Source organism: Thunnus thynnus, chromosome 21 (genome assembly GCF_963924715.1).
Source record: "Thunnus thynnus chromosome 21, fThuThy2.1, whole genome shotgun sequence".
Classification (NCBI taxonomy): Eukaryota; Metazoa; Chordata; class Actinopteri; order Scombriformes; family Scombridae; genus Thunnus; species Thunnus thynnus.
Window position 1 is genome coordinate 24,521,766 of NC_089537.1, and position 26,780 is coordinate 24,548,545.

Consider the following 26,780-nt stretch of genomic DNA (forward strand, 5'->3'; position numbering starts at 1 on the left):
AAAGCACATTTGAATGGAATCTTTTAATAGCGAGTATGAACAGGAGGAATGATTACTGTGAGGAAAAGCTCTTACACTGTTCATATGGACACCTGACTGTTGTTTTACTCAGGTTTACCTGACAGAGCGTACAGTGTGCCTCAATTTCAGCTAGTGCTAGAGTTCTCCAACAAAACTGTTATTTATTCATTTTATTATTTATTTTAAAATTACTTATTTATTTTTTTAATACCGAACATTTTGAGGCTCCATAATGTTAAAATACTGTAAGACCATGCCTTGTCTCTCTTAGAAAAACAGCTTTATTGAGACAATACAAGTTAACAGCACTTTGTGTGTAGGCTACAACGTCCAGGAGACTAAATCTGCCAGCAGAGATTCCTGTCATATTCATTTATCCAAACAATACATTTTACCAAAGTCATGTAAAGATAAAGATGTAAAGATTTCATATAAATGCAACAGAAAGCGCTTCGCTTCACTATCACTCCATTGGCCAGTCCGTCTGTCAATCATCCCCAGCCTCAGTAAGTGAAGCAGAGCACCAGCTCGTGCTGGCAGTGAGCGGAGAGCGAGCTGAGGACCGCAAGTTCAGACTGAAACTTCATCAAAATGAGCTGGTCAGCAGCGTTATTTGATAGAATATTAAACCATGCTGGTGCTACTAACTCCAAGCTTTCCAAACAGTGATATTTTTCTGTCGCACGAATGTTTTTTTGAAGTTGTCGCTCAGCGTTTAGTCAGTTGTGTTGTTTAATATTAGTGTGCTGCTGTTCGTGAAAGTTTTCAGAGTTTAAGCTAACGTTAACGAACCGCTCCAATTAAACGACGCCATGATCCCTGAACGTCCCGGCGCCGGGGACGCGAGGAGCCGGGCCCGCCACCAAAACAGCCCGGCAGCCGAACCGAGCCAGAGCCGCAGCGTCGGCGGCTTGTTGTCCCAAATCAAAACCAGCATCAGGAGCGAACCTTTCACCGACCACTACACCATCATCCCCGGTAAAGAGCTCGGAAGGTAAGACAAAGTGTTGGAAGTTATCGGAAAGCTTAAGTTCATTAAAAATACATATTTTATTTCTGTTTATTGTTCACGTTGTGTGTCGAGGTAACGTGGCACCACCGGTTAAACAAGACAACATGTTGGACCTCGTTGTTTGAGGGTAAATATGTATCTTTTGAACAGTGTAGGTGGACGAAATTCCTTGTTGTTGTATTTGTTGACTTGACAGAGCAGTTAGGCTGTCTGCCAGGCTCCTGTATCCATGACAACGATGTTTTGGACTTTCTGCCTCACTTAATTTTATTATTATTATTTTTTACACAGCCATATTTTTCAGTCTAATGTAAAACTCTGACTTTTACAAGTTACTCCTCTTATCATGCGAAGGTACTCTGTTTACAACAACGACACAGTTTATAACTGTCTACTGCATGACTGGGAAGAGGTGAATAATTGCTTTGATTTGCAGAGATATATCTTTTTTTTCTTGGTGTAACAGTGTTATTAAATACAACTTGCTGCAATTAACGGTTGTTTTCATTATCAATTAATCTGTCAATTAATTTTTTGATTAATCGATTAGTTGTTTGGTCCAGAAAATGTCAGAAAATGGTGAAAAATGTCAATCACTGTTTCCCAAAACTCTAATGTCTTGTTTTGTCTACAAAGATATTCAGTTTACTATCATAGAAGACAAAAAACCCCAGAAAATATTCACATATGAGAAGCTGGAATCAGAGAATTTGGAAATTTTCTTCTTTTAAAAAATGACTCAAAATTAAAATGAATTGATTATCATAACGGTAGCCTACTAACTAATCGATTAATCGACTAGGCCTAGTTGTTGAAGCTCTAGAAGTCAGACAAACTGAAATAAAAGTCATCCGGTCAGAAAACACATCTCTACATATCCTGTAAGATTCCATTCAGGACCCAAATGTTTATTTTCAGCATTACAGTCCAGAGACAAACTCTTAGACACACAGGCTCTATTTGTCTTTGGCACTTGGAAAGTTAAATCCAGTCCATTGTTTGATTCTGGGGATCTGGCAGCTCTGCACCATTCTGAACAGCTAATGTTTCACAGGATTTCTTAAAGGTTAATTATTATAGGAAATGCCCTCCATCCTGTAGGCTCAACTGATCTTGGATACAGCCCCTAACAAAGTCACAAGGCCAATCCCTTTTTGATTAGAATATGCTTTTACCATGACTAATCAGCCACAGAATGACTTGAGTCACATTGTCGGTGTGAATTGCTTCTCTGTCAGCTTTCTGACGGAGCAAACAGTATCGTGGCTGTGTGTGTTGACCCAGGTACAGCCCCAGAGATGAGAGCTGAGTTTAGACTTGGCTGAATCAAAGTTATTTCAGCCCAACAATCTCCTGGTATACAGCCATGTTAACTCTGTGTGTGTGTGTGTGTGTGTGTGTGTGTGTGTTTGAGTCTTAGAGGGCCTCAACAAAGGTTGAGTTTGTGTGTGTGGCTTTGCATCGTATGACCTGACATTGTGACTGAGATTAGCTGCCAGAGCAACATGAAAGGTTACATTAATCTGCAGCACCACTCTGATCTACAGCATTGTATTCGGCAGATCAGCTGACACAAGTTCATGCGTTCAAATTCATGTACACAGAGGCACTACGTTGGATCTTGTGTGTTGTTGTGCTAGGAATCCACTAGGACTGCAAATAACTGCTATTTCCAGTATTGATTCTTCTGTTGGGTTTTTTCTTGATTAATTGATTAGTTGTTTGGTCCAGAAAATGGTGAAAAATGATGATCACTGTTTCCCAAAGCACAAGATGACATCCTCCAACTGTTTTTTTTTTCAGCAGCAGTGCTGTTGTGTGTGTGTGTGTGCACAGAGCCCATGACACCAGTGGCAGTGGAATAACTTACAGCTAGCTTAGATCTGTTACAGATAGGTTTATCCATGTCCACACAGTCATGTGTGTGTGTGTGATGATTTACAGGAGCTTTTGACACCAGCTTTGGAGGTCAAGATAAGTGTCATTGTAATAAATGTCAAAAGTGAAATGCTTCAACACAGCTGGGTGGTGTAGAGATCCTCCCCCAAGAAAATGTGATGTTATTTAACTAAAAACTATGCATTTTCACCTCATTTTGGACCATTATCTTTACAATATTTATAAATGAAAGATCTATTAATAGATTTCTTTCACAGTACAGTCAGACATTAACAAGAATGAAGTAAGTGCTACAGCAAAGTCACTATATAACCTCAATAATGTCTCACTGGAAACTAATCTAAAATGTCAGTAGTGAAGTTTAAAAAGAATGAAGAACACAGACATCAGTCACTATCAGTCAGTCATCCTGTCATCTATCCTCCTCCCTCTGCTGCTGCTGCTGATGTGATTCACTGCTGCAGGTACTGCTGCTAGAGGAGGGGCTGCCGTCTCATCCAGTAGCTAAGTTTACAAGAATCTGACTAGTTTTAACCCAAAGCAGGCCCCACTGGCTGCCTACCACAACATGTGCATGCAGAGTCTGCATATCACCTGCCTGTGAACATGCACGTGACACAGCTGCTGTCATAGATAATATTGCCTGGATGCTAGAGGCAGGTGTTCAGTTACGTGAGGCAGCTTTTGATTGTGTGTGTTCCTGTTACCAGCTGGTTAAAAGTAAACAGTTATTGTCACAGGGCTGGTCTGTGCCTTAAAGTAAGACATGCTTAACACACACAACCATTGACTGTATATAAATATGGATGAAATGTCTCCACTTCCTGCCGCTATGCAAAAGTGAAGCCAAAATATCTCCTTTCCGGGAGCTGCCATCTTGCTTGTGTGATGTCATTTGGAGCCAGAGTCTGCACAGTAGAGGCAGTCGGGACACGCCCCCTCAGCCGTCCCACCACCTGACAGAGGCTTGAGAGCGGCCATCACAGCTGTCAATCATGATGTCACACCCCTTTTTATGTTCTTAACTTATCATAAAAATGAACACTTGTACAAACATCAGCATGATAAGAACAACATAAAATGACAGAAACCATCTCTGGGAAAAATGTTATTGACGTAGCCTATACTTTTATTTTGTAGTTTGACTCATGTCCCATCCACTAACATGGAGGGGGCGGGACTTATGAGCTATACTGCAGCCAGCCACCAGGGGGCGATCGAGATGTTTTGGCTTCACTTTTGGGGAGCTGTCATGACGTCCATCTTTATATACAGTCTATGCACACAACACACACACACCAAATTAGTAGCATCCAGATGTATCTGTACTTACATCCTGCTGGCATTTGAACATCGTTATTTCTAATGACGGTAGATGACATGTAAATGACACAATGTCGCTCTCTTCAACGACACTTCCTCCAGAGGAGCGCTCATCTCTCTCGTGACTCTGTTATACAAATCAAAACAGCAGCATGTTGTTTGTTCAGCTAAGTCAACCAACTGTGCTGTGGGCATGGGCTGTTCTTAAAATACTGCCATATGATTGGTTACAAATAGCTTTGTTCCTGTGATGTGATAGGCTGCATTGTCAGACAGTGTTTCCCAACAACAGTTATAAGTTTTATGTTATTATTATATATCATTTATTATGCCCAGTCCTAGCTGAGGCTCAGGGGTGTTGTGATATTTTAACCTGGTAAACTGATGGAAAATCAGGGAGAGTTCCATGTTTCTGTCTAAGTGACATCGCTCTAATGTCTTGAAGTCATCCGTGTTCCAATGAATACTCATAACTGGAAGACTACTGGCTACAGCTTCACCTTCTTGTTGGAGTAGTAGTATGCTACTCAGACAAATCAGTTTGGGATCTAGTCCAACTCTGAACTCCCAGCTCAGATGATTATTTTCTCTTTGCTCCACTAGACTTTTCATTCTGAGTGTGGCTGAAGCTGTTTACAGCTTTGGGTTTTTTTAGCAGGGACATTGTTCTAGTGCTTAATCAGTGTAATAACAGATGAAGGGGTTGCTGTTGTTTGGCCATACAACTTGTGTTTACTCCCTGGCTGACTCTTAGCTACTTCCCTGCTTGAGCCCCCTGAAGTCAGCAGTGGAATTCCATTTATGAGACCTTTTTTTCAGATTAAAGGCTTGGTCATAAACTGGGCTTTGTCCACGCACCTCTCTGTGCTGGTGTGTTGTGAGTGTGAGTTTTTACCTGGACACCATCAGATGTATGAAGAGAGATATTGTGTGTTACTTATTAAATTCCTGAATTTTTTTTATTTTGATGATGACAGTTTATTTATTCACCTAGCTGTTGTATAGAAAGTTCTGTCACATTATTCCGCTGGTTTGTCTCCAGCTGTAAAGCAGAGCCTAAAACTGAAGCATGATCATGAAACAATCATGCAGAACATTCTGCCAGTTACAGAGCGTTCTAGCAGTGTGTGTGCGTGTGTGTGTATGTGTGTGTGTGTGTGTGTGTGTGTGTGTGTTTATAAAGTGTGAAGTGTGATGTGCATGGTGAGCAGTTTCCGGACTGAGATGTGGATAGATGCTGCCCAGCTCACGCCTCTCTGCCCAGTTGCCCTCCCAGCATTCCTGCTCTGTGGGGAAACTCCCTGCGTGTGTGGACTGAACCACTGATTGTGGCTCAATCACTTTCTTACTGGGCCTACGAAGGAGGATGTTCAAACTCTAAACAGACAGTCACAGGACATCAATTCCTCGGATCAGTAAAGACGTCTTCATTCTGCCTGTAGAAAGCAGTTATCAACGTCTGAGCACTGATAATAAACTTTTAATGTCCATTTTGCTACTTAACTATCGGTTGATATGAAATAAAGAGTGCCTCCATGGCCACGTACTTCAGAAGCAAGCTCAGCTAGATCATGATGTGTCAGGGTCTGTCTGATGGATTGATTGATTGTTATCATGGCATTGTTCTGGGTCATCGACTAGTGCATCAGAATCCTCCCTCTCCTCATTCTTCAGGACCATCTATGTGAAAGGTGCTGTTGTTATAAGAGTAATGCAGCTGCTTTAAGAAATAGAGCAGCGTGTAATGTGTGTGGTGTTGAGTGAGTAGGAGTCTCGTGCTTGAAAACGGTTGCTGTTTGACTCCTACTAGCTGGCTACTTCTCATGTTGAGCGGGTGAGGTTGGCTGAGGATGGGGGGGGGGAGTTTAAAGTAATACCCTCCAATACGTCTCTGCAGTGGGAGACCCAGATGGCCCGCAGCCAAGCTCCTTTAGTGGCTACGACAATGGTGATGCAGTCAGTGAATTCCATATGGTTAAGACCCAAAGCTTTTTCCATGATGGGACTTAGTGACAGAAACGGCCACTCTCTTATTAGCCCATATGGTCCTGGGCAGAGCTCTTTAGTGATTGAACTCCCCCCCCCCTCTTGTCATCTGGCTAGGATATCACACCAGGAGCCCATCCTCATGACTATGGTTACATTGCTGACATTACCATTATTTTTCAATTTGATTTGTTCCAATTCACATCCAAAAAAATGTGTTTTCCCTCTGGAATTGTATTCTTTGCAGGGGAGTAAACTCTGAAAGATGAAATCTCTGCTGATGCTGTGCTATCATCTCCTTTTCAAGCCTTTTTTTTTAATGGATCTGCCTACAGTTTGTAGAAATGACTGGGATATTGTTATGATTTTAGCATCTAATTATTAAAAATGCTGCTGAGACTTGGACAAGAACATGCTGGGGTTTGCTGCTAACAATTTGATTTGACTATTTTCTGGAATGTTGAAGATTGGAATCTGTAGCATGGAGTGGGTGTTTGGTTTTGCTTTGTGATTATTAAAAAAACGCAGTAGTGAAAGAACAAGAAAGTAATGACAGATGTATTTCAACAAAGGGAAATAAAGAAAAAGAGACAGAGATCAATGTCGATATCGTGGTGAACCGCCCCAAATAAATCAATGTATGGGAACCACTGAATTGACAGGAGGATGCATACTGTCACCAGGCCTGGTGTGCACATGGAATCTGTTGATGCTAGTGGGAGTGTTTGGCCCCGAGCCAGTGAAAATCTTTATTTCATTAAATGCATCCAGAGCTGGCACGGCAGCCTGTCACAGAGCCCAGCTATGAACACAACCAGAGATCCACTGACAGGGATTTTGAAAGCTGATACACTGAAACTACTGATGGCTAATGTTTTGTTGTAGGTGTGAACACATGCTGTGCACCGAGCTATTCCTTAAAGGAGCCACGCTACTTGTAAACACATTTTAGTTTGGATAACATCTAAAATACATTTTTTTAAAAAGAATCCCTGATGCTTAGGCCTGGGGGGGGGGTTATTTAAGTTATTACTCAGTGTATTACCTTCACTTGTTTAGATGGATGGTGATGATGGTGATGGATGCATTAAGTTGGAGTTGTTGAATCCTGTAGCAGCGACTTTTCTTGTCAAGTTTTACAAACTGGGAGATCATCTTCTTGAACAACCACCGGCCATTTTTCATGTAACCAAAATACTCCCACAGTGACGATTGAAGGTGTTTTGGTGAATACAAGGCTTCAGTGGTGGGTCTCTCAGCCTTTGCCAGAACATGTGTCCTTTAGCTAATGTAACTCCCTCAAACATTAGTGAGGGGAGTTGCTCTTGTGACAGCATGTGGAACTTGTTGCACCATGGCATTTTAAACCTGCAGTGTGGAACTTTTACATATAAATGAACATCTGTCACATTCAAGCCTTTGCCTAACAAGTTCACAGAATGCTGATTAAGCCTATCATTACCAGATAAATCTCTGTATTTCACAGTATACACAGTTTTTAATCTGGTGTTGGGTTTGACATTCCTGCGCTGGCTGGATGAGTGCATACTGAGCATGCTCTATGGGCAGAGAATGCACACTAAAGACTCTCGCGGCTGAGTGGCTAACTTCCTGTTAGCCCTCTGCTAACTTGAACGGGAATAAAATAATTTAATCGTGCTGCTCTTCTAGACTTTCCAAATGTTATCGGACTGAATGGATCAAATTCTGACAGTGAAAGGAGTCATTTGGCGGGGGGGGGGGGGGGTGTTTTACAGCAGCAACGTTAGCAGTGGAGTAGGCTACGGCAGAGCCAATGATGTAAACACACGTCAACTGTGTTTTTGTAATGATCTCACTGCCAGAAGGAGGAGACAAAAGTCCTGCACTCCAACTTTAAGCTGGTACAACAAGTTTGTTTTGGTTCTTGTAGTCTGCCAGTTGCACCTATGAACATTTTTTTGTAACACAATTGTCTAGTTTTGTTTAATTTTCCTCACAGTACAACCACTGTTCATGGAAAAATAAAGTACCATGATGTCTCTTTTTTGAGAGTGAGAACAGAAACACTCGCTGTAGCTGAGCCTTTACGGTTCCAAAACTGTGACATTCTAAAGCGTGGTTAATAGTGAAATTGGTTAATTGCTGCATCCTTACTGAAAAAACTCATTAGTTGCAGCCCTAGTATAAAATGTCAAGGGCAGTTTAGCAGGCAGATACAGTGTTTGAACCTTGCAACTATGAGTTGAAAGCTACCTAAGCATGATTTCATTTCTCTCGCTGGTTTAACTGGGGAATAACTCAGCAGTGTCACAGTAAGTATGTTAGAGTAAGAATGAAGCTCAATGTAGGAATAGTGTGTGTGAGATGTGTAAATCTTCCATTAGTAAACAGTATAAGTAGGCCATGTTTGAAGCTATAAACAGCTGCTGCAGCTCTCCATTAAACATATTGTATTCAAACTTTATCAGCATGTTAATGCACACAAGCACAACTACAAGGCTTTCTGCTGCAGCTTGTCTTTAGGCTGTGACCTCCCAAAGCCATCCACTCCATCCATTAGACTGCTTCTTTACATTCAATGTAACCGTGCCATCACCTCTGGCTTGGTCTGTGTATACACAAACACACACACACACACACACACACACACACACACACACACACACACACACACACACACACACACACACACACAAAAGCCATCTCTTTCAGGGTGTAGTCTGTGAATGAGGCTGCTGGCTTTGGAAATGTGCTGACGCTGCTTTAGAAAAGGCTGTGGTGGCCCACTATGGTTTCTAAAGAGCAGGCCCAGACTCCCAAACCAAACAGCATGTATCTGCTGTTCCCAGGCATGACCACACCCACTCCAAAACACACTGCTGCTGCTGCTGCTGCCACGGCTCTTTAAAGCACCACCACCTAGAGAAGGATGCTAAAATAAAGAAAAGTGGAAAAATAAAAATCATAGCTTACTTCTGTTTTTCAATAATCTAACTGTGCTCCCACCACCGTAAAACAAAGAAGTCCAACAAAGAATCACTCAATCTAACACTGCACAATCAATCAGTCTGGTGTCAAGACACCACACAACTACACGCTCTTCTAGCTGTTCAGACACATCCGTAGGCAGATTGATTTGTAGAAAAATGTGGAATAAAAAAATCAATTTTACAAGCCATTATGTTGGAACACATTCACTGTGTATGTATGTTACAGTACATAGTGCTAAAGGCTATGACCAGCCCTCTGTATGCATGGATGAAATACAGGCCTGCAGCAGTCTCTCTCCTGATGCACTTTATTATAACTGTGTTATTACTAAAACCAATTATTTCACATTTTTAGCTTGAGGAGTTGATCAGCCAGCCCAGTCACAAGTCACATTTACTCCAGTAGCTGTGTACAATCAGGAGTTGTTTGAATAAATGAAGGATTGACTCAATGAAATGGGGAAATGCCAGAAGCACTGAGTCAAGTGGACAGAAAGGCCTCTTTGAGAGCAACAGCAAGGCGTCATACTGCAGGATCAACGGCCTCCTTCACACTGTCTAATGGAATGACATCCCAGAATGCCAGAATGCCAGCTTTTCATAGTCTCTCTGAAATGTCTCTAGAAAAAAAGTCTTAGTCATGTGTACTTACATACCTGTTTAATCTCTCAGTAACAAAGAAAGACAGTACATGTGCTGTTATGTCCTGTTTGTGTAAATGTGTGTTTAAAAGGCAAAGCGAGAGGCAAGTGGAGGTTGTTTGTGTCGGGCTGCGATAACATGGTTCAATATTGTGATGATGATATGACTTGTGATAACAAAATGCACGTGTGCATATCAGCTATATTCCTGTCTGTCTGTTTTAATAGGTTCACTGCTAACATGGACCCCAAACATTGAATAGCCTATGCACACTGAATAAAGAAATGACATAAATGATTTCAAACGTGCTTTTATTGAACACATTTTGCACATGAATACCCAACCAATGAAACAGAACATTCATTTAAAAAAGGCATTATAACTATAAGAAGTTAAGGTTTAATTTCCCCTGCTCCTTTTAAAATAACTTCTTCTAAACTCAACAAAAACATCTCTTTCCATACAGTGTTGAAATAAATACATGTCTGGAGAAAACAACGTAAATAATTCAATGAATATAAATGAAACATGGCAATTTAAAGTAAGTGTAACTCCTGCTACAATCATCAAGGCCCTCAACTGCCTAACAAGTTTCAGAGATTTATAGTATGAGAGGGAAAATAGAAAAAGAGTAAGACCACTAAATCAAGAGAAGATTTGATCAAATCAAATAGCAGTGCATTCCCAAAATGCACTGCTCATCTGACATGTTGTATGTCCTGTTGTCCAATCTGTAATCAAGACTGCTGTTCTCTGTTTTGAACTCAAAATAGATTAGACCAGCGCACAGTGATTAAAAGATAATGATGACACCAAACCATGTTAGACATCTTTCAGTAAAGTGAGCTGATACATCAAGTGAGGGCCAGGGTTCAGCTACTGGGATTGTCTTATAATAATTCAATTTATGTGTCTTTTGTACTTCATTTTTTCAAAAAGTGACAGCCCTATTTCAGTGAAAGTATTCATTGTATAAAGACTTTGGTATCAAATTGATCAGGGCTGCACCTAACTGTGTTTTACATGATCCATTGATCAGTAGATTGTTCTCATCATGAGTTGATTGGTCCAAAAAATGTCTAAACTGGTAAATAAATAAATGAAAATGACCATAACAATTTCCCTTAGCCCAAGTTGAAATTGTCAAATTAAGTGTTTTGTCCGACCAACAGTCCAAAACCCAAATATATAGTGTTTAATATTATAGAAGAAGATGGGAGATATTCATATTGGAGAAGCTGGACCCAGAGAATTTTTTACTTTAAAAAAACTTGGACGATTAATCAATGATTGATTATTGTCTGTCCACTAATTGATCAGTTGACAAATCATTTTGGCTCTAAAATGAATAAAGTACTTCATTCATCCCAATGAGAAATTGTGGAACTTTTATGGAATGATGAAACATGTTACCAGAGCACAAACCTTCAAAGCCAAAATTTAAAAAAAAAACTGAATATAATAATTATGGATCTGTTTGACTGATCAAGTTCTGGACAAAATCTTCACATGCAGTTTATCAAAGCAGTTGCACCAATAAAAGAATAGTGTGTAACACATGTATAAATGTAGTAATGTGTAGCTCCCAGCTGCATCAGCCTCATGACTGTCACATGAGGCCAGCTGAGGATGAAGCAGCTCCATCCAGTGCTTCAGGCCCGCCGCTGCTCGTCATGCTCTGCACCCTCATACACAGTCTTTATCATTGTCTTTTAACGTCTCAGCTCCTCTTCTTGCTCTTAGCTGTGGTTTGGTAAAGAATGACGTGAATTACTCGTGTGTGTTCGATATTTTTTTTGCTCTTGTTCTGCAGGCCAGCTAGTTCTGTGTTTTTACTGCCCCTATAGCACTGACTGATTATAAGACTCTTCTTTGTGAAAGTTCTAAGAACCCTCAAGTTTTGTCAGGTTATATTAAAATCCATTTGCTCTGGACTTTTAATGAGTCCTACTGTATGTAAAACTCTTTTATCCTTAAAAGATAGAGCTGCACATCCTGCCTGCAGTGACAATGATGGTGCTGCTAGTTTACAGAAGTTGGTTTCATTGGGCAGGTAGGCAGTGCAAATGTCAAAGTTGAAACTTGTCCATCTCGAGAGGACATGGTTTCACCTCGGCAATGGAAACAAATATGCTTTTTATATGCTTTAGCAATAGAAATGTCAGTGGACTGAAGTTGAAATGTTAAAGTGAAACAAAAAGACTGTGGATCAGTGGTTTTCTGTGCCTTTGCTGGCACATCGGTGCATTTATTTGCACTTTATGGCCTCCTATAGATCATTTATTGTGTTTAATGTGTGCAGTGGGGACCAACTCATGTGCCTTTAAATGGTTTTTACCACTCTGACAGCCCGCTACATCAGTGGCTTTCAGTCCTGATTGAATGGTTTCATTGTTCAGCCAATCAATTGTGGTGAATATCAGGTGTGTGTAGAGCAGGGAGATGCTGTATACAGTGCTTTGAGTCCCTGGGAGCAGGGTTGAGAACCACTATCCTAGCTACACATCCCAACTTGTAATGAATGAAAAAGTGGTCCTTAAAACCTTAAGTCTCCTCTCACTGTTTTAATTAGAATAATGTATCTTTTTGTCACTGTGGCACTGGAATGAGAAGTGTAACATCACTATTGGTTCTGTCCATGCTGACAGCAGATCCACAGAAAGAAGAGAGTATTTGCTGGGTCACAATACCAGTCTGTATCCACCACCAACCCCCACAGCCTGGGTTATTATCTCGCTCTACTGTATAAATTACCAAGGGCAGCGTGAGCTTGATATATATAGATTTCAGCTGCTCTGATACTGTTTTTTTGTCTGAACTTTGTCCTTCTAGTTGTGTTTTAGTGTCACCACAGACAACTTCTCAACTCACCTGCTGTAGTCTAGAGGCTGTAGTGTTTTATTTGTATGATCCCTGCTACATCAGTGATACCACTGAGATGTTCTATTTCCAGTAAGCTTTATATCCCATCCTTTATTTACTTTAAGTCACAGAATGAAGCCTAGCCACATTTAAAGAAGCAGAGAGCAGTTTCGGTGTGTCAGTGAGAGTGAAGCTTGGCTGTGGCTCGCTCAGGTTCAGCTAGGGTGCTGCTGCTGATTATTGGAGCATCGACTGCCAGCAGTAGCCAGAGGGAAGGCATGATGTGGGCTTGTCATCTCCATCACCAGCTGCATTTCAGAGGATTTCCCCTGGGCAGCATGCACGTGTGAGCACACACACACACACAGTTATGTGGTCTTCACATGAGAGCACCTTCCAGCCTGAAATAAAACTGGGTCAGTTGTGATGGAAAAAAAAAAAAAAAAGGGACACACTGCCAGCAATGTCCACAGCCAGGTCCACAAAATGTCTTTTACTTATGTTCTAAACTCATTATTAACATGAAATACCCATCTATACAGCTGTGTTTCAAAGTTAGTCATCCTGTGCTGATACTCTACCACTTAACGATTGACTCTAATAGATTTTGGCAAATAATGATAGCTCTTTAAATGCTTTATTCTTACATTAAATGAGGCATATTCTGCACATTTCCCGCTCAATATTTTTAATCTAGAATATCTTTGTATGGTTTACAGTTCAAAAGACTCCTTATTTAACTTCTACTGGTCCTTTATGCAGCCCCTCAGTTCAGCCTCTGTCTGAAACAGGCCGTTTTAGGCCCCTTTCTAGGGAAGTGTCAGGGTTTCTTAGCTCCTGGACTCTGGAACAGCATCCCATTAAGAGAAGAGAAATCCATGCATATCTAAAAAAAAATTGTTTTCTTTGGCTTCCTCTTGATTTTATCATCTTAATTTGTAGATTGTACCCTTTATTCTTCTTTTTATATATTGTCTCTTCTGTCTCTTATCTCCCTCTTTCCTGTTGCTTTCTCTTTGTAAAGCACATTGTGATCCTACAGATATCTATGAACTGTAGTTACATGCACAGTTTTCCTGTACAGTGAGTGATTATAAACCACAACAATAACTAACTTGGCCACACCAGCATGCACTTGTTCCTTCAACCTCATCACATCTCTCCTGCAGCCCTCCACAGTTAGTAAAAACCTCTGGTTGAGATAATCCAGATAAACTGTTGGCTTGTTTCCAACCTGTCTGCCTCGTTTCGCCCCGTCTGACTCTGCTCAGTCAACATCATGTGTGTGATTTTGTGTTCACTTCTTGAAAGGTAACACACAATCTTGTTACAGCACAAAGGTAAAAAAGAGGCAGAAAGTTTTTATTTTCCAACCGTCTGATGAAAGCATTCCTCATCCAGTCACGTTGGTAGCAGTTTAAGTATAAATGCTGTGGACATAAAAAGAATTTCAAGGCAGTTGGTCTTGTTGATTAACATTAAACTGAATAAATGAGCCTGTAAACAATTAGTGAAGGGACATTTAGCCCTGACTCACATTATATCTTGATGGGTGAATTTCTGGTTTGCGCTTGTTGAAATGAAAGTGAGCTGTCAGGATCGCTGCATTATTTCTAACAATTAAGGTCTCATGAACTAGAACCAGAATTCAGAAGAAAGATCTGTCTTGTCCTTATTTGAAGGAATACAGTGTCATTGTCTCATTAGAATTAGACAGAACTTAACGAGCCATGATGTTTTCTGTGTTATGTTTGAACAGTCCAGGGGTCCTGCAGTTTCATTCTTACTGTAACTAAACAACATTTAGTATACAACACTGATGGTCTTCTTGTCTTTCAGGGGCAAGTTTGCTGTGGTCAGGAAGTGCGTGGAGAAATGCACAGGTCACGAGTACGCCGCAAAGTTCATGAGGAAGAGGCGGAAAGGCCAGGACTGCCGGATGGAGATCATCCACGAGATCGCAGTGCTGGAGCTGGCCACGGCCAGCCCCCGGGTGGTCAACCTCCACCAGGTCTATGAGATGGCTTCTGAGATGGTGCTGGTCCTGGAATTGTGAGTATCCAACCGGCACAGAACAACAGTACAGTCAACACTTAAACATACGTGTGCATGGGTTGAGGTGTGAGGACAATATGGTCACCTTAGTCTGGCTTGATGATCCTGGATATCTGGTATCATCAAGTTATCAGCTGGCTTTGTTTACTCTGGGTTTCCCATCCAGGTATGAGTGTGTTCACATGAATTACAAGCAATCATCAAAACCATCAGAGGATGACTTTAATATGATGAAACAGTGATATGAGCTTGCATTATATACAGTGATTTTAAAGTACATACATATAAAAGTACAACTATAAATAAGGACTGGAATATTTACAGGTATGATAAGCTGCATGGCTGATAAGGTATATGTGACTGATGTTGCATTTATGATTAACAGACTTTCCAAGTATCACAAAGTCACCTTGTGTTATCCAGAGGTGCATGTTGGTGGTAGAAGAGATTAAAAGCATATGCAGTCAGGAATCCTGTTGGGGATTAAAGAAACATATTAAGCTGTATTCACTATTTATGAATCTGTTAGTTTGGTAAACTAACTCTCTTCTTCTTTCTTGCAAAAGATTGAGGCCTCGTGTATAATGATGGTTGTACCATCAGCCTCCTAATGCTTAGAAATAAACATGATTTTTACATGAATTACTTCAAAAGTTTGTGAGTGTGAACTAAAGTAAACACAGGAACTAGCTGCCTGTAGCAGCATTATAGCTAACTGTATAGGGAAATACATCCAGGGCAGCTTGCACATGGGTTTGTTAGCGTCTGAGGCTGTGGATAGCTTAGATAGTAGATTAAATAAAATGGTTCATGTCTGCAAGTTTCCAAATTGCAAGGATAAAACGACAAGATCCACACTGAACAGTTTTCCATGCATAACCATTGGATAGCAGAGACTTCCATATTATAATTCCTCACACTGTTACGTGTTGTAATCACATTTTTCTTACCGTGTGGAGCTGAACGTTCGGTCCAACCAGCCTCGCTCATTTCTTCCAGTTAATTTAAATGCTGTGAATCCATGTGTAGTAGTTACACAGCTGGGATTACTCTCATCTGTTGATACTTCTAGATTTTCCAAGTCTTGCAGTAACAGGTCCCTCTCTGCATTTCAAAGTTTTTCTCTTCATTCTTCAGGAGAACACTGAGTAACGTTACTGTACGTTTACTCTCTTTACAGTCCTGTTGCCCTTCTGCATATCATTCTTTGTTTTTCTTCTTTCATTTGTTGTACTCCGGCTCAAATAAATACGCTTGTGTTTTTTAGTTTGGTTACAGTCCAACCGCAGTGAAAGTCAGCCTCGTACATGTAAGCATAGCGGTGTGCGCGGATGAATATGTGGGTGGTTCGGTTAGCCAGCAAACTGCCCCAGATACAGATCACTATTCAGTTGTCCATAATGCTGCTACAGGCAGCTAGTTCCTGTGTTTACATTTGTTAAGACTCAGAAACAAACTTTTGAAGTGATTCATGTGAACTCCATGTACTCCTGACAGTAGATAAGCCACAATAAACCTATATACAGGCCCAGTCATGTAACAGATGAATAAATTAATAAATGAATACTGTGAAACCGCCCAAATCTTAAAATATAACATGATACCAATTTGTGTGAAGCACAGCACAGTTTATTGTAAAGTTATTTCCTTCTTCCCTGTCATTCTGTGGGGGTGTGATCATTAATGCCATACTCACTTCCTGTCAGCTCTGCACATGCTCTTCACCTGCTCTTTGAGTGTGATTATTGGTTTTTAGTTTCTTTTTGATTGCTGAGGCTGTAGTTGGATCTAATATTTTTACAGTGTTCAGCAGTGTTGTTTAGAATTGGGTCCTCTGTGTTTCTGTCAGACTGTAAAGGTTTGCACACTGAGATTCGGTTTGCCTGTGACTAAACATAGAAATACCACAGGAAGTAAACAGTGTGAGCAGTGGCAATGTAGCCGCAGTGCTCCAGCAAACAATAGCTAGTGCCTCGCCTGTATCACCCTGAACACACCACAGATATAAAACATTAGATGTGACGTTACGTTATAACTCCTGGGATAACCATCCGCCATCATACCTGGGTATTGTTTACAGTTGCCACCTATGGGCAGCATCTATGGTTGTCAGCTGTGCAGCACCTAATTGCTTTACCAAAAGGACCAAAGAGACCAGTGAGGCTGGCATCACTTTCCACACGTCAGTACAGAGTAGAGATCTATTTTTTACATATGGGTCAACTAAAACTACAAAAAGCTGGTGCACTAGGTGACTTCACTGTTAGCTACAAAGTAACAAACCCGCTGAGTTCTAAGTCTAGCTGTCAATCACACTGATCTAGTACTAATGTTAGTTTAAATGTACAGCAGGTAATTATCCACAGTAATGAAGAATAGAGCAAAATGAACTGCAGCCAACAACCGGAAATGAGACAATACACTTACCACAGCATGTCAGCAGCATGTGCATTTATATTGCAGACAATGATTTCATTTTTTCAATTTTGCCTTAACTTAATATGTCAGAAGTGTCTTTGGTATTCTGAATGGCTAATATGCTACATTAAGCAATATCCTTTATATAGAATTACTAAATAGATTCAGTATTATGGCAGGCAGTTATAATCAGAAACAGACCCACTGTAATATATTCATATATTTATTAATGTCATACATTGTACATTAGGCAACATATTTCTCTCTCTCTCTCTCTCTCTCTCTCTCTCTCACACACACACACACACACACGTGATTATGTATCGGTTTACTACAGTAACCGCACCAGTTGTCGATGATCTCATCTCACTGGTCATGCCTGGGTCATGCTTGACCTGGTTTCCATAGAGAGAGAGAGTGTGTGTGTGTGTGTGTGTGTGTGTGTGTGTGTGTGTGTGTGTGTTCATGGTTTCCTCTCTCTCTCTGTCCTTGTCTCTGTCCCTCCACATGCCATATTGGATTTAGCCTGCATCTCTTTACCATAGTGACATCCAACCCTACCCCACCCCCCATACACACACACACACACACACACACACACACACACACACACACACACACACACACACACACACACACAGATGAGAATCCTCAACCCTCCAAAGTTTTCAAACTGGGCAAATCACTAAATTAGATGGTATTGACACATTCTGGATCAGCTCATCACTGACACACATAGATATGCACTTGAACATGGCTGTGAGAGTGTAATGCTGACATTACCACCACAAACATACACTTTCACATACACTCTATGCTGGATGGGTGCTACAAGCAATAAATCAGTACAAATGTCCAACAGGGCTCTGTTCAGTAGTTCATTTCGTGGCAGCAGGTCAGATTAGAGGTGGTGAGAATGCATCGTTGAAACAGGAAGTCAGCTGGATTTACAGCTGTATGCAAAAGTTTAGGCACCCTGTGACAAAAAACATATTTTGGTGTTTTTTTTAATTTAAAAGATGTAAACACAGTCTCTCTAGGATATGGAAAAAACACCATTTTCAAGAGTTCCAAAGTCTCAAATTGTTTTTACAAGATCTCAGACCTTAATCAGCTCGTTAGGCCTGAGGCATGTCAACAACTGTCATTTGGAAATGTCAGCTGGTGCCATTTTCAAAGCTTTACAAATACTCGAACACTCAGCAACCATGAGTTCCTCTACGCAGTTGCAATGCAGGGGAAGACTACAAGAAGATAGCAAAGCATTGTCAGCTTGCAGTTTCCACAGTGTGAAATGTAATTAAGAGATGGCAGTTTAGGGGAACTGTGAAGGTCAAGATGACATGTGGAAGACCAAGAAAACTCTCAGAGAGGACTGCTCATATGTTGGTCAGAAAGGCACATCAGAATGCCCATTTGACTGCAAAAACCTGCAGGAAGATTTAGCAGACTCAGGACTGGTGGTGCACTGTTCCACTGTGCAGTGATGCTCGCACAAACAAGACCTTCATGGAAGAGTCAGTAGAAGAAAACCTTTCCTGTGTCCTCATCACAAAATCCACACAAAGTTGCACAAAGTTACTGAGATCTCTCAGCCGACTGTCGGCTCTGTCTCCCAGCACTCATTTTAAGTGAAAGACTACTGTTTCATTCTGGGTGTACATTAACTGAACTTTTACTGAACAGCCAGAATCATCAAGCTTGTAATGTATTTGTATGAAATCAGTCTGCCTCTCTGCTTTGATTCCGTGTTTGCGTGGAGTCAAGAGAAGAATAGAGTGCTGAGTACCAGTGCGGATTGTAGTGTTTTACAGGATTATGTGCTGTCAGAGGCACATGCCATACAGTGCAATCTGTCCCGTTAAGGAGATCCCATAAATGCCCCTTTAAATGCTCCAGTCGCCCCAATCCTTCCCCCACCTCAGACCATAATCCCAATCCCAGCCATTGTTCATAAAAAGGATAATCCCAGAATTAACTGCTGCCCTGCATGAGGATAGTGCTCCTGGTCACAGACAGACACAGTCAGCTGGCACATAGTCATACACTCAAACCACACTGACACAGGGGGATACTAAAGTTTGGCTAGTGTTGTTATGAATCCATTATCCCAAAACTGAAAAAGTTCATCAAGGGATGGGAATAAGTGATGTGAGGAATATTTGAATGGAAATTAACATCATGATCATTCATAATTAGGCCCTTGTATCAGACAACAGAGCGAGTAGCACTGGTTATGTATGATGATCAGAGGTCTTCCCAGTTTTAAGATCCTTTAAAAACATGTTGCTGCATGTCTTTAGGACAGTGTTGAAGGAAATGAATTTATACCTGAAGTTGAAGCATTGAAAGAAGTTGAAGTGGCAGTTGAAACAGAATCAGTCAGAAGTGGTGAAATCAGCCTACAAGAAGTTCAGATTCAGTCGGAGTTCAAACTGGAAAGTTGAAGTGTTGTTACAACATGACACTTCAACTCCTTTGAATATTATTATATTACAGTACATTCCATTTGAACTTCCACTTCCATTTAATTCAACTAACTTTGATCAAACACGCTCAAATGTATGATGGTGTATATGATCATTAATTTGCATCATATCTGTTCAATCTGTACCTAAAAAGAGTGGCACCGTTATCACTTATATATATATAAGCTTGTTGTTTTGATCAGACCCTGATAACACTTAGGCTATTAACAGCCAAAGGAAATGAAATCAGTTGAAGTCTGGCTGATAGGAGGAAGTGAATGATAGGAATAAAGGGATGAGTGTCTCTGTGTGATCACCAGAGCTCGTGTCAGCACCATTCAATCCAGAGAACCCCCCCCCCCCTTTTTTTTTATATCAGGAGGGAAATAGAGCAGAATGCTTTCTTTCTTTCTGAGGAGGGATGTTGACAACATGCTCTTGTCTCTTTTTTTTTTCTCCCCATCTTTTATTTGCCAGACAGCTGACAGATATTTCGGGCAGTGGGGCAAATGGTGATGAAGGATAGATGGAAGAGTAGATGGAGGCGGGGGGGTCAACTTGACATAGAAAACTATTCATGCCATGATAGGAGGAGAGGGAGGGGAGGAGGGTTAGAGGGACTGGTGAGGAAAACGGGCAAAGCTTTTTTCAGGCTGGAAGGGAGAAGAAAGAAAGACAGAAAGAAAGAAAGAGTGAGAGGGATGAGAGAGTAGGGGAAGAGACAGAGGTGAGAATGGTGTAAATGAGAGGGTGATGGAGGGAACTGTTAAACAGAAAGCGGAGGGCATCTAGAGAGAATGAATGAGAGCTCCATGGCCTCATTGCTGGCTGAGCTCCAGCTGGGAGTTCATTATGTCAGTTGAGCCACAAGCGCACGTGACCAGCCAAAGCATGGCCTCTCGCCCAGAGAGAGAGTCATAAAGTGGGAAAAACATTGGAATGACTTGTAAATATTCACACTTCAATAACTCACACTGTTATTGACGGTTTGTGTTTGACTCCTGGTTAGCTTTGTCATACATAAAGGTCATATGTGTCCATATAGTGTATTTTTCTTAGCGCCAGCATCTTTTTCCAGGCAACCAATCATATATTAGATAGGACGGGACTAGTCACTCTGGTAAATGGTAACCAAGAAAATGGAGGAGAAGCTTGTTCTGGCCATGTCTGTCTATCCTGAGCTTTATGATTTGTCAAATAGAAACTATCATAACAAAGACAGAAAAGCCCATTTGTTGGAGCAGATTGACTGAATGTTGCTGGTCAGCGCTGGTCTATGTTAACCCTCTGTTAACATAGCATTAAGTTAGCTATCTAGCTAATGTCATTCTACTTCCTTTTACATATTGTCACTTATCTGATTATAGGTGAACATTGCCAATCAAAATGGAAATACTTGAGGGACAAGTATAGAAAAGAGAGAAAGGCTGAGAAGGAGAAGAAGAGTTTTTTTTTTTTTTCTCTCACCGCACAAATGCTTCATCCCAGCGCTCCCCAGCACCCTGCCAGCACATTTCTGCTGGAGAAAAACACTATATGGAGACATTCCTTAAGGCTAGCAGTGTTCTAGATATTCTTCTTACTCACTAAATCCCATGAAAAGACCAAAACCAACAATGTTTTAGTCCAACTTCTCAACCCTGCCTGTAGCACTTGCCCCCCAAGGTCTCTGATTGCTACTGAAGACATAAATCTTTGAAAACAGCTCACAGATGTATAGTTTCATTTTTTTTTAAAAAGGCTCAGTAATTTCCTAATACAGCTGGTCACTGTAGTGTTTAATGTTGCTCAGGAGAAAATGTTAAGCAGGAGGAAATAGTGCATTTGTTTGGTCATATCATAATGTTTGAAGAACATTATGTGTATTTTATATATGAATTATTGTGTTATGGTCAAAAACGTGTTTTGTGAGTTCACAGTGATCTTGACTCTTGACCACCAAATTCTAATCAGTTCATCCTTGAGTTCAAGTGGACATTCGTGCCGAATTTGAAGAAATTCCCTCCAGGTGTTCCCAAGATATCGTGTTAAGAATAGGACGGTGGACATACGGATGGACATACGGATAGACATATGGACATACATATGGGTGGACGGACAAACTGAAAACATAATACCTCCGGTGACAGCTGTCGTCAGAGCAGAGGCATGAAAACACTCTAAAACCTAAAACCTGAGGGTTTTCTGAAAAATTGACAGAATTGTTGAAGTTCACTAAAACCTTTATTTCTCAGCCTCTGTAGCAGATAGAAGCACGAAATAAAAACCATTTGAGAGGTTAATATTTTACCATTATCTATCACCTTTGCCTTAATGTTCATTAACATTTAAAAAGTGATTTGTTTATAAGTGGCATTGTAAAAAACAAAGTGGCTGTGTAAGAAGATAACTCACTGTGGGCCATCTTCCTTCTGAACTGAAAATAATAACAAATGTGCTTGTTGTTTCCAGCCATATTTTCAATAAAACAAACAAACCGGCTGTGGTAGCGCAGTAACTATATCACAGTTTGTTCACAGCTTATGTTATCCTACTGTAACTGAAGATGTTGATGGACATGCTTGCCAAAGATCTCGATGTGTACAGCCTCATTGCACTGTCTGCAGCCATAGACGGTGGCATTGGCACGAGCATCAGTGCCACTCCTTGACTGTGCACACTCCTTGCAGACCCTTCTTTTCTGGGAGAGTTTCTCACAGTCATGCTCAGATGTGGCTCCCTGAGGTACTGTTGTTTGAGGAGCACTCCTTGCTGTCACTTGGGTAAAAAGTTCCTGTGCCAGGTCCTCCAGCCACTCTTTGTTGTCACTCTTGTACTTGGCTGTGAATGTGTGTCCTCCAGCACACTTTGCAGCAATGTATGCATTGTAGCATCTGACAGCCAAGAAGAAGAAGAGGAGCCTCCTTCACCATTTCTTTGAGTGATACTGGAACTGATAATTTCCAATCATCTGATCCACACCTTTCAAGTGTTTTTGGTAGTCGGAAAGGCATGCTGGCACTACAACCTCGGTTTGGTTGCGGTCTTGCTTCCTTCCATTCACTGACCCTTTCTCAGTGGGATCATGGTAATTAGACAGTACCATGACAGCCTTGGTGTCCTACCAAACACAGAAAGTGAGGTCGTCCTTTTGAGCCACTTTGAATTCATGTTTGTCTGACGAAGCTTGCTTGCTCAGCATTGTATTTTTTGGGAGTCCCTTTCTGTTAGCACGAGCAGTGCCACAGTCAACCAGTCCATGGCTCTTCATGTCCCGGAAAAGTTAAACCCTGAGTAGAAGTTGTCCATGAAAATGGACAGATGAGACCCAGAGTTGGGTCTGGCTAGATCCATGACGCCACAGTGAGTAAGACCCTTCTCCTGCGTCCCCTCACACCTTGTGTAGACTTGGAAGTTTGTGATGTAGCCAGTGGAGTTCTCTGCCATAACCCATACCTTGATACCCCATTTTGTTGGTTTGAGGGGGAGATACTGACAGAAGGTGAGTTTACCCGTGAATTTCACCATGCTCTCATCTACTGACACAAAGCCATTCACCTCATAGAGTGACTGAAATTGATTTGTGAGGTAGCTGAGAAACCATCTTAGTTTCTACAGCTTGTCGGTCCAGTGGTCCACATCATGTGCTTGGTTATCTTGTAGGTGGAGATACAGGTAAGTATGTAAGTAATTATCATCATCATCATCATCATTATCATTTATTACCATAATTATTACTTAGTTGAAATCTGTCCCTTGACATGGCAAGGGTAAATTTGTCTGAAAAAGCCACTTCTTTTGTCGCCAATAGTCTCTTCTTGCTGGTAGCTGAAGAATGCTCATATGGACACACATCCCAGTGAAGGCTTTCATTTCTTTCACTGTAACAGGTGTCCACTTACTGCTGGAGTTTTGCTCCTGCTTTGGTCCGCATATGAATTTGTCTCCATCACGAGTCGCAACCACAGCTCCTCAGTGAAAATTTTGGAAAACACTTGTAACGCTATTACATCGTAAAACAGTGACATCATATAAAACGCACTGATGTCGCATCCCGGTCCTAAAGGGATATGCATCCATTCTTAATGGGTTAATAGTTTTTGAAACAATAGGTTAACCATCATTGTGGCATGTCTTCATAAATCTTACAGTGAAGGTGTCAATAAATAAATAATAAATGTATAATGATTCTTAATTACAAAAGTTCTGATCAGTCAGGAATAGGTGTGATTTTAATATTAATAGCTATTACACACTGTGTGGGCTAATATGCACAAGAAGCCCAATTCTCCTTTACAATAATTCACTACATGTTTACAGTCAGGTAGGCAAGATGGATGATTAAGATCACTGTGTATTATGGAATGGTGGCATTAGAATGTGCCAGAGGCCACTAAATTTGGGCTTTTACGGCCAGAATTTTTCTACGGGGGCGACCCCCTTAGCTGGCTACTTTTTCCCCCCGGCTGGCTACTACTCCATATCCTAGTAGAGAGTCCTGTATTCCAACATAGAAATACTGATTAGTTTTTGAGGCCCTGAGAAAAATGGGTTTCGCTGAACCTGTGTGTGTGGGAGGGTGTGGACAATAGGGGCCCACAGCTCATTTTGGCTCCGGGGCCCCATAATTTGGCCCTAAATGTAATTAACGGTGATGTCAGCTTTCAGGCAGTTGGACTAATGTGGGTCCATTGCTTGAGTCGGAGTTGCTGAGGAGCACTTTTCTACTGTAAATGAAGCCATTTCCATGTGGGAAACTCCAATTTGCTGGACATGAATACATTATGAGTGCAGGATGGATGGTCGCTCCGAGGCATTCACTTGACCTCACTCTGACTTTATCTCTCCCCCTCTCTCTGTCACGCACATTTGTCTCTTTGTCTCTGCTGTCCTTTGTGGACATGGTTTCCTGTCTTCCACTGATCTATTTCTGTTGGGGCATTTCTTTCTTAATGTCTTAATTTTGATGGAACAATTTTAGTTTGATTGATAAGTCCCATTTCTGCATTCTTTGTGTCTCTGGGAGGCATCCCTGTAAAGGAGTATCCAGTAGTTTCATACTTGCCTTGTATTTCTAATAAGGGCTTCCTTCAGATAACAACACATTCCTTCCATTGTTTTTCGGGTATGTTTGTGTTTATGGTATGACTGAAGTAGGTCAGATATGAAGCAGATTATTTAGGTCAGCTGACACTCACGTTTCCATTTTTTTTTCTAACTAAACCATCTGAGGTTGAGTGTAACGGGTGGCAGATCAAAGCTGGATTGATCCATTCCCACAGCACTGCTCTGACAATGATTTCATTAATTACATTAGCAACTCGCCAATCAAACTCTGACTGCCCTCTGGCCTGCATGAACCTGACCTCTCACTGGGCTTCAAAGCCACTGTCAGGCTTCAGGGGAAATACACAGGCAGCAGGCCGATCTGCTTTTGTTTGGGATCATATGAATGGAGGTGATGTGTCTGTTTCTGTTGCCGTAGCTGGCCCATTTAGTGAGCCTGCTAGGTCATTGAGGTCCTCTTTCAAAATGTTTATTCAAAAGTATATTCATCTTAATTGATTCATTTAGAGAGTTTACTTCTGTTTAGGAAGCCAAGCATGTGGCACAATATGATGGAAATATAATTACTGCGTTGATTCTGTTCAATGGCAATGTGTTTTCCGGGCCAGGAATTGTTACGTTCTTTGTACCACATGGAAGTTGTAGGGAGATGGTTGGGGAGGATGTTGGGAGAACGTTTAATAGGACAGCGGAGAGTAGAGTTTGCATCATGTGTCCCACATGTGGGTCAGCCAGTGACACTTGCGTCAAGGAACGACCATTTATAGCAAATGGTTACACAGTTAGATTTGTGGTCCATCATTTTTTTCCAAAATCTAAAAAGATGATGAAGTTTTTTTATGATTAATCTGGGTCACTGCATCCGACTGTTGTTAGTCAAGAAAAACACTGAGCAGCAACTTGAGATGTGAAACCACCGTAGGATTGCTCTAAAATGAGTGCAGATCAACATATTTCAGGTTTAGCACCCCAGAAGCTGTAGAAAAAAAATGTGGTCTAAAATGACCAGTTCTCATCAATGGGTCTACGCCTCTCACCCCCTTTTGGAGGTGTGAAAATGGAGCAAATTTTTTGCAGAGCACCTAGAACCATCAAATTTTAGGTGCTTAATCTTGAGCCCAAGGAGCTCATCTGCTCCAAATTTGGGCTTTCTAGGTGCTCTGATGCCTGATCCGTGGCTGTATGAAATCTGAGAAATAATGGGCAAATTATAATATAATAATTATGGGATTTGCAGTAACTTTTCTGGGGCACACAGAGCTTTTAAATTTGCCACACTGTACGCTCTGCCCCCAGGGATGAATGCCTCAAAATTTCAGCTTTCAGAAATGAATAGTTTTGGACATATTACCCCTCAAATGTCAATGTTAAGGTGTTGCCAGTGGACAAAGCAATACCCATGCTAAGTTATTGCCATTGGATCCCCGTCAATACCCGGAGACTGAGCCATCTTGTGGATGGGGGACGTGTTGCGCTGAAAGCGTCGGAACTTTGAACAATCTTAGCTCTGTGGGGGAAGGGGCCAGAGCTCCCATTTCTCAACCACGTCAATCTAGGGAAAATCTAGTTTGTTGAGGGCCTGCTGCTGGATATTTAGGACCCTGGGAAAGGCCCCCAAAGGGAAATGTTCAGCTTGTCCAATTGGAGTACTCGGGCTCCATGTTAAGGTTTGAATTGTATGCTAGTTCCCTAAGGGGGGACAGACTTGTATTAGAGATGCGTCCTTATTTCTTATGTGCTGTTCCCAAGTTAATGCAAACTCAACACTTCCTCCATGGTGACCTGTTGTCTTGAAACATCATAATGTCCATTTCCACAGCACTCATTCTATCAGTACAACAAGTTGTGTCAGGTGTTCCACTTTGTCTTTCTCCCAGAATGATGTTGAGCTACCACAAATGAACCTCAACACTTCATCCAGAATGTTCACATTAATTTTAAGCAGCCTTTTATTTATTTATTATTTGTGTACACTACAGTACTCTGACAGCATGAGATAAGAAAGACTTCTAGACCTTTGGTTTCAGGTTTTACACACTGCTGACCCTGTATAAAAACTAATCCGACAGGTCACAC

General features: G+C 41.2%; 1 protein-coding gene across 1 annotated transcript in view; it reads left to right on the plus strand.

The window, feature by feature from the left end:
* Positions 1-563: 563 nt before the first annotated feature.
* stk17a (serine/threonine kinase 17a) overlaps positions 564-26,780 on the plus strand; it is a 34,877-nt gene continuing 8,660 nt past the window's right edge. Inside the window, exons 1-2 of the mRNA XM_067578027.1 lie at positions 564-1,015; positions 14,557-14,769. Coding sequence (XP_067434128.1) covers positions 834-1,015; positions 14,557-14,769 — 395 coding nt within the window. The 5' untranslated portion in view covers positions 564-833. The remainder of the gene's footprint in view (positions 1,016-14,556; positions 14,770-26,780) is intronic.